General features: G+C 32.3%; 3 protein-coding genes across 3 annotated transcripts in view; 1 reads left to right on the plus strand and 2 right to left on the minus strand.

Moving 5' to 3' along the window:
* Positions 1–1,304: 1,304 nt before the first annotated feature.
* Positions 1,305–1,725, plus strand: LOAG_10759 (hypothetical protein; the record flags this gene model as incomplete). Its single annotated transcript, XM_003146283.1, has 2 exons — positions 1,305–1,404; positions 1,636–1,725. Coding segments are annotated over 2 exons (190 nt in total), but the record flags the coding sequence as incomplete, so codon positions are not given.
* A 1,260-nt stretch (positions 1,726–2,985) lies between these two features.
* On the minus strand, positions 2,986–6,222 carry LOAG_16607 (hypothetical protein; the record flags this gene model as incomplete). The annotated part of the gene is made up of 8 exons (XM_020449258.1): positions 2,986–3,215; positions 3,524–3,606; positions 4,024–4,147; positions 4,267–4,429; positions 4,932–5,116; positions 5,462–5,578; positions 5,802–5,960; positions 6,216–6,222. The coding sequence occupies 8 exons, from the start codon at positions 6,220–6,222 to the stop codon at positions 2,995–2,997; spliced, it is 1,059 nt and encodes a 352-aa protein (XP_020307224.1). The 3' UTR covers positions 2,986–2,994.
* Positions 6,223–6,460: 238 nt separating this feature from the next.
* Positions 6,461–7,964, minus strand: part of LOAG_01891 (hypothetical protein) — a gene marked incomplete at its 5' end in the record, with an annotated part of 2,842 nt that continues 1,338 nt past the window's right edge. Inside the window, one exon of the mRNA XM_020445884.1 lies at positions 6,461–6,561. Within this exon, the coding sequence (XP_020303706.1) occupies positions 6,508–6,561 (54 nt within the window). The 3' untranslated portion in view covers positions 6,461–6,507. The remainder of the gene's footprint in view (positions 6,562–7,964) is intronic.

The following is a 7,964-nucleotide window of genomic DNA, read 5'->3' on the forward strand; positions in this document are numbered from 1 at the left end:
AGTCCCCGGAACGCGCATTCTGTGCGAAGATTCCGGTTTCCGGCTAAGGCGCCGCCAAGTATTATGTTACTTTGGGAGTTGTTTTTTTTGGGAATAAATCCAAAATGCTGGAGGAAAAAGTGAAAATTCATTTTTAAGAAACCTATAAATACATTAATCGCTGACAGACAGAGAAAAAATGATGAGGGACCGAGAGTTCCCATTGCTTTCTATCTACTAATCCTTCAAGTTGCCAACAATTCATTAGTCATTACTTTACTGCTTGTTAGAACTAACAGTGCAAGATGTAGTTGGCATAGGAAGAGATATCTTCAGACTTTGAAAAAGACCGATAATGTAATATGTATTAAACCTGTTTCATTTAATTCACTTTCTGGTTGAGCTATCAATGCTACTGACCATTGGTCTTTGCTGGCTAACAGGTACATTGTTTTACTGATTGTGGGACGTGTGGCACTGTGTCTTGACCGCATCTTAAGAGACATTTCATATTCAAGTGACATCATATGTTCAAACAAACTATTTTCAGAACTCTTTCTACATTTGCGCTTTTTTATCGATCGAATGTTAAGGTTAAGCAATCAATATTAATAGCATTTAAACATGAGAAACACTTCAGCGATCGACTGGTCTAGTACATTTATTTCCTGTGAAAGCTTTATAATTCGCGATTCAAAAAATTTTTGAGGTCATTGACAACTGAAATGGTAAATGATTTGGATTTGACAGGATAGAAATATGTTTGAGATTGTATTTTCTCAGAAGCTTGAGATAAGCGTAAATGTCTCTGCATGATGACGTGACAAGCCCACGCCGGCTACACAACCAGAAGGTGAATAAACTTGTTCATTGTATGCACATATCTTCCCGGAAATCACTTGTTTATCTGTATTCTGTGTAAAGTTGAAAGACACTCGAATGGTCATAAATGATAGGGATAGTATTATTTGATCGTATGCTATTCTTATGTTTAGCCAGGAAAGAAGAAAAAGACGGTTAAAAATCAGTTGGCTGGCCAAGAAATATTTGAAAACTCGAAGACTGAAATTTCAAATTATCATTCGACTGGAATCAGTGCTTCAGCCACACAGTTAATTTTTCTTATCATTTTCAGCTTAATATTATGAGAGATGAAATAGTGATAAAACGTTTAATACTTATCATGCTTCTAGGCCCTTTCCATTATTCAGAATGCAGAGAGTAAAAATATCCAACTACTTAAGGTAACTTGCGAGGCGATACTGACGGATGACTTGAAATTCATGGTTAAAGAAGCATTTATTAAACTTTGCACCTGTTTGCAGTACTCCATCAGAAATAAATCTGGAAAAGAAAGGTGGTGATGTGAATTTGGAACTACTAAATGGTGTGGCTGAGATGAGATTGAAAAATAAAGTGGAAAAAGTACGTATGTTAGTATTTTAATCATATTAATTTTGTAAATATAAATTAGCAATATAGCAATAATTGAAGAAGCTGATAAGTTTGAATCGTGAATAGCAATTAAATTATTAGTACACCTGTCAGATTGCTATGTATTGGTAGATGTCGACCATATCTTATTTTCCTAAATTGTCGAATCCAATCCATTTTCAAAAACTTTCACTACCATATAAAAATTGAAATTATATTCAGGAAGATGAAGATGACACATTATTTAATGTGGACCCTATAATGCCTGATATGGATTTACCATCTCTTTGTTTAAACGCTAAAACGGAATAATGTGATAAGATGATAATGATAGGAAGGATGAATGGATAGTTATTTTATTCTCATTCAGAAGTGAAAGTGAATTCGGATAAGACTGTTGTTTTATGTGAAACAAAATTACTAAAACGTTGAAATTCAATGCTGTTCTCCCAGAGGTGCAAGCAAATGCAAATCAATTGTGGCATTGATGTGCTTATCATTGGATGGAGAATGTACGGGGGAAAGTATTCAACTAAAAACATTAACCTATTTAATCGATAGGTCACGGACCTCTTTCATTAATTGCCAAATTTTTCAACGCCTTTACTTTTTATTGGGAATACAGCCATCGACTAAATTATTGATACTTGAAAAAACAATGTGGTGACCCGCAACACGCCCTCGATATTTTCCTCACCACGCACACCTATTGTCCGGGAAAGCTTTCAGTACAGAAAAATCCGCGGTAGATCTATGATTCTCACTTGTTCCATTCAAATACGTATACTTTGTGAGCGATATGAAAAATCAGATCCAATTTTAGCGGTATGCACCTCTTATAAATTTGCATCGTTGCCAAATCCAACTTTTAAATTTCGAAGAAAGATTACCCTATTGACAAGTGAAATTTAATTAAACTTATAAACCTTATGATAAACATATTTTGCAAATATTTGATTAAAATATGCATAAAAGAAACCGATGGATTCTAAGACTTTCCAACTTAAAATTTCATCATTTAGTGCGAGAAATTAAATTTGAAAACTTGAAAAATTAATGAGAACAAAAAAACTGTGGAATACAGTAACACGGAAATAACTTACTGAGACAAATCCCACTATGCAGTTAAATAACCAATAGGTTGCTTACACAGATTTTCCATCAAAAGAAAATGTCATTCTTTGTTTATCTATCAGAAACAACAAAAAGAATCCGTTATAATTGATGAGAACAATTGGTTTGAGAATACAAATGAATGGCAAGAAAGCATCATATATTTCTTCAGAACAGTATAAAGTTGGTAATTAGAATTCTATTCTATTCACTGAAATCTTTTCAAGTTCACTTCGTTGATTGGTTGAAATTTTCGAATGAATGAGTAAGTCGAGAAGAGTTCAAAACATTGTATGATGCAGTTCCCAAATTTAGAAATAAAACGACAAATTATTTTTTAAAGTAAACAAATAGTTTCTTTCATTGATGTTCGAATTTATAAAGCTGGCGGCGTTTTTAGTTGAATTCAATTTTCACTAACTTCTCGTCAATAATGCGAAACGAGGGAAGATACATAACAGGAAATCATCACATCGGTATCCAACTATCTAAGAAATACTCATCTTTTTTCATCATTTTCTCTAGTATTGAGTTATGTTTTGGCCAGTTATTATAATATATTGTGGTACCATTTGTCAAATAAGCAATCCACCAAGAGAAAGTGCCAGTACTCATTATCGTATGATTACAACGAACCAGTGTTGCCATATCGACTTCTCGATAACCCGATGATACGATGTAGATTTCACCTTAAATCATTTCCATCCTTTACAAGCATATTAACTTCTAAGTTTTCTACCATTGAGTACAAATTAATTTTGTAATTAGTCTCTGGTCATTATTTGACCTGAAGTTTTGTAAAGCTGAACGGGAAAATGTGGAATTTCTTCTCTCTTTTTTTCTTTCCATCCTCTTAGTGTATAATACTCATTTGATTAAAACATTTCAAAAACATTCATTTAAAGCATTGAAATGAAAATGAATTAATTCGATTAAAATATGGGTTTGGGAAATGTTGGAATAGAAATTTAACAACAACCATTTAACAAATACCAACCTTTGCGAGTATGATTGATGTTTGTTTTAACCCAATGCTCATTATCACTGCTTATTACAAATATTATTTTTTCGAATTTTAATCTACAATACATGATATTAATATTGAATTAATGTCTGCTTCAATCACAAGAATGATATATCGACTTGAGATGAGTTGAATAACGAAAGTGAACTCTTCTAACTGCGCCAAAATGCTGTTTTATTCTTTAATAAGCGAGATAGAGAAATAGTAGTAGTAAATTAGGGTAAAGTGGAAAAGGAATAAGATAAGATGACTATCATTAATTCTTTTTGACAACAATTCGCTGTTCATATTGTCAGCTCAGTCTTCAGTAAGCTTTTCATCAGAAATTTAAATAATTTTTGGATTTTAATTTCGAAAACTCTTGTGATGTTATCCAGTTAAAATCAAATAGAAGGGTATCTCATACGAATAATGATTTACAATGATGATTTGAACTGAAATAATTCCACCTAAACTGATCTCATCTTACTCACCTGAAATAATTCATTGCACTGATAACATAATCTTTCGTGATAGCCGTATGGCCGTATTTTATATTCCGACTATTCATTGTAACGTCCATACCACGTCTTATATGTATCCCAACGTATATATAACCTGTCGTTATCAAAAGTCAAGATTGCATATTAATCTTTTGCTTCTATGAATGCTTTGAACTTTGCAGTAGAAATTGGAAGAGTAATTAAATTGTTATCACAGAATTATAGGAGGGACACCATAGAAGTCTTCAGCAATATCCAATTGATCTTGATGGTTGTTAAGATCATTGACAACGGTAGCTTCCGCATGAAGTTTCTCGTATTTGGCTTCTTGCAGATAATCATCCGCTCTTTTGATAATTTCTGGTAAGAAGGTGAACTGTTTGTGGATCAAATCTTCCTGAAGTCAGTTAGCTTGGTTTCATTTCGCGGTATTTTGATGAGAAGGGACAAGCAATGAAAGATAAAATCAATGACAGTAATGACAATGATGATGATGATGATAGCATTATCCAACAAATGACAGAAACTAAAAGCTAAAAGAGACGATATAAATTGTACAGGTTGGGCAAAATCATTAGATGCGATTAATCATTAACCGCTCTATATATTGCTTGAATTTCTGGTAAAAACAACTTAAGGGATGAAGCATAATATGAATTTACCTGTCGCGGGTGAAAGTAACGATATGATTGAAGATATCCCGAGATATATTCAATGTTTTGGTTTGTGAATAACTCATCAACTTCTTTTCCATAATATTTGCAACAGAACGAAAAATATATCGTATTTGGAATATTTTGGTGACTAAACTTTTTGAAAAGCTCGTAATTAAATTTAAAAAATTCAAAAAAGATGTTTTTTATCGATAAGCTGTGACTGATAAAAATCTCTAAACTAACAGCAAAATGACGCTCAGTTGGGTTGAACTGTTGGATTAGTTCATCATTCAGCTTAGTGCTTACTATAGTTGCATCCAATCTAAAGCCCCGCCGTAACGTACATTTGGCGGAAATAATCAACTTCGCATTATATACCTCAGCTATTGCTCGCAAAGATGCATATTGAAACATTAAGTTACCCAGTCCTGAAATGAAATTTCCATAGTTAAATGTTTAACTGAAATTTAAACTTTATCAAAATCACTTTAAACTCATTTCTGTATTGGACTGCTATTAAAATATTATTGCGATAAGGGCAGGATAGATAAAACGAAGTTTTGGCCAAAGTTTTTTGTCAAGATTTTATTGATTTTAAAGAAAAGAAAAGCCTTTTTTTTAAAAAAAGTATTCATGTTTTGAGTGAAATTTGGCCACATAACTTCTGTATCAACAATATGCAATTTTATCTTTCCATTTTAACAATAAAAAATTAGATAATACTTGTTCATATGCCAAATATATTTTGCAGGAAGTATTGAAGCAAAGTGTACCTGGGCTCCACGAAAAGTTACTTATTATATAACGTTCACTTTGATTAATATCTTCTATGTTTTCAATTATTTTTATATCTGGCAAAGTCCAAGGTTGATCGAATTCTACCTCTTCACCTGGATTATGAGAAGAAAATAAAAATGAAGATTTAATTAGAGCTTTAATTATAGATAAGATTTTCCTGAAAAATAAAGTGGTTTCATTTCCAGCCAGTTTTGAAGTTTTTTATTCATACTTCATATTTCCACTTTTAACTTCCTTATCATATCAAGCAGGGTCGGTTTTGATTCTTTAAAAGAAATTTGAATTCGATTCTCCAAAAATTGAGAAAAGAAGAACCTCCTTGAGGGAAAATTCGAGTTACTTGAACGACTGATAATCGATTCAAATGATTAGAGTCAGCCACATAGGTATCGTAAAAGCTCCAATTGGTTACTAATAATACCAGAAGAGATAAAATTATTGCAAAAGTTAGGAGTATCAGTCCACTTCTTGTTGCTGCAAAAACACATCCGTTTTTACCTTCTTTTTGTCGGACAGTTCAAATCAGCTGTCTCATAAATATTTGTTAAATTCATGAAGAATCTTAAAAATACTGAAAAAAAATTTAAAAGCCTCAGTTGTTTTCCATTTGTATGAAATAAAAATCTTATAAAATGATTACTTTATTATGCAAAATTCGAAAGAAATTGTTTCAATTCTCCTATGGTATATAGTCTGAATGTAAATTCAGTATATAAATCAGAATCATACCTTTCATCTTATCATATTTCTAAAACTGAAAGATAACAAATAAATGTTGTAATTTTTTGCTTTTTACATTAAAACATCAAGGTGACACAATTCGTTTTAGCAGACGCTTAATTTAGAATTCAAAGTGTAAATAAGAGAAGCAAATTACCAAAGCAATCTTGCATTGATCGTTAACGAAGAATAGACGAATGGGTTTGCTCTAATAAAGACTGATAACATCATGTTATTTCTGCTTCGAAAGCATTAGTGACGACGATATAACCTTGACAATGACCTTCGGAGACACGGGAGATTAAATGAAATGATTGAACCAACGAAAACTAAGACCGTCTATTGGTATAGCTTTCTAAACTTTCTCAAGATATTTCAGTAAGAAAGTGAAAAAAGGAAAAAAAATGAAAATATTTGTTCATTATCTGAATCAAAATTAAATCTATCGATCATTCAATTCTTCTTTTAATAGTTGAATAATATCAAAAGGTGTTAGATTTAAAAATGCGCTTCATCAAATTGTGTTGCATGTTGCACAACTGATAATATTTACATCAAGGATCGAGTTGTGAGAATCATCATGAATCTCTAGTAAATCTCAAGTAATTAAAGTTCAGGTAATCTGTAGTGCCGTTTAATTTGATTCTGACACATGTGACTTGATATTTTCACTAATTCCTCAGGCTTTAACTATCCTTATAACATTTATGATCCATCGGGAAATGATTATTAAGGTCTTTTACGAATATATCACATTCACTTTGATCCATTTTGATTTCATACCGGTGATCAGCAGTGATTATTTATTCTAAACCAGATGCCGACTTCGAATTTACATAAGCGAATGACAGATTAAATTCGTTTAGGTAAAGGTTAGCGGAAAGAAAAAAGTTACATGGATTTTCTTTGGTTTACACTATTATTTTGAATTTATTTCCTGACGAAGCTATTTTCTGCCATCTTTCATCTTCTTGACCTTTTTAATTCACTCGAAGAGATTGCGCGATCATTTTCGAAGTTCAGTTTACGAACCGGTTAAGTTTATAAATTAGGTGGAAATCACGTAATGTCATCTTTACAAGGAAAAATTTAAGATCCTTTTATAACTTCAAATAAGATATGTCAAGTTGATCTAAAAAGAAAGAGTTAACAGTATAAACTCAGTCAACGGAATGTGCTATTTTGAGACAGTTCCACTAAGAAATGTGCTTTTAACTGTGTTTATACACTAAGAATAAGAGTATTTTGGGAGCTCATAAAACTTTAGGAGTGTAAAAAATAAGACAGATTGGAGTGAACTTCTGCAGATAAACTGCTTTGCAACTTGTTAGCCAGCAAAGACCAATGGTCAGTAGCATTGATAGCTCAACCAGAAAGTGAATTAAATGAAACAGGTTTAATACATATTACATTATCGGTCTTTTTCAAAGTCTGAAGATATCTCTTCCTATGCCAACTACATCTTGCACTGTTAGTTCTAACAAGCAGTAAAGTAATGACTAATGAATTGTTGGCAACTTGAAGGATTAGTAGATAGAAAGCAATGGGAACTCTCGGTCCCTCATCATTTTTCTCTGTCTGTCAGCGATTAATGTATTTATAGGTTTCTTAAAAATGAATTTTCACTTTTCCTCCAGCATTTTGGAGTTTATTCCCGAAAAAACAACTCCCAAAGTAACATAATACTTGGCGGCGCCTTAGCCGGAAACCGGAATCTTCGCACAGAATGCGCGTTCCGGGGACTCCCCCGCCTTCTCC

Source organism: Loa loa (genome assembly GCF_000183805.2).
Source record: "Loa loa unplaced genomic scaffold supercont3.10, whole genome shotgun sequence".
Classification (NCBI taxonomy): Eukaryota; Metazoa; Nematoda; class Chromadorea; order Rhabditida; family Onchocercidae; genus Loa; species Loa loa.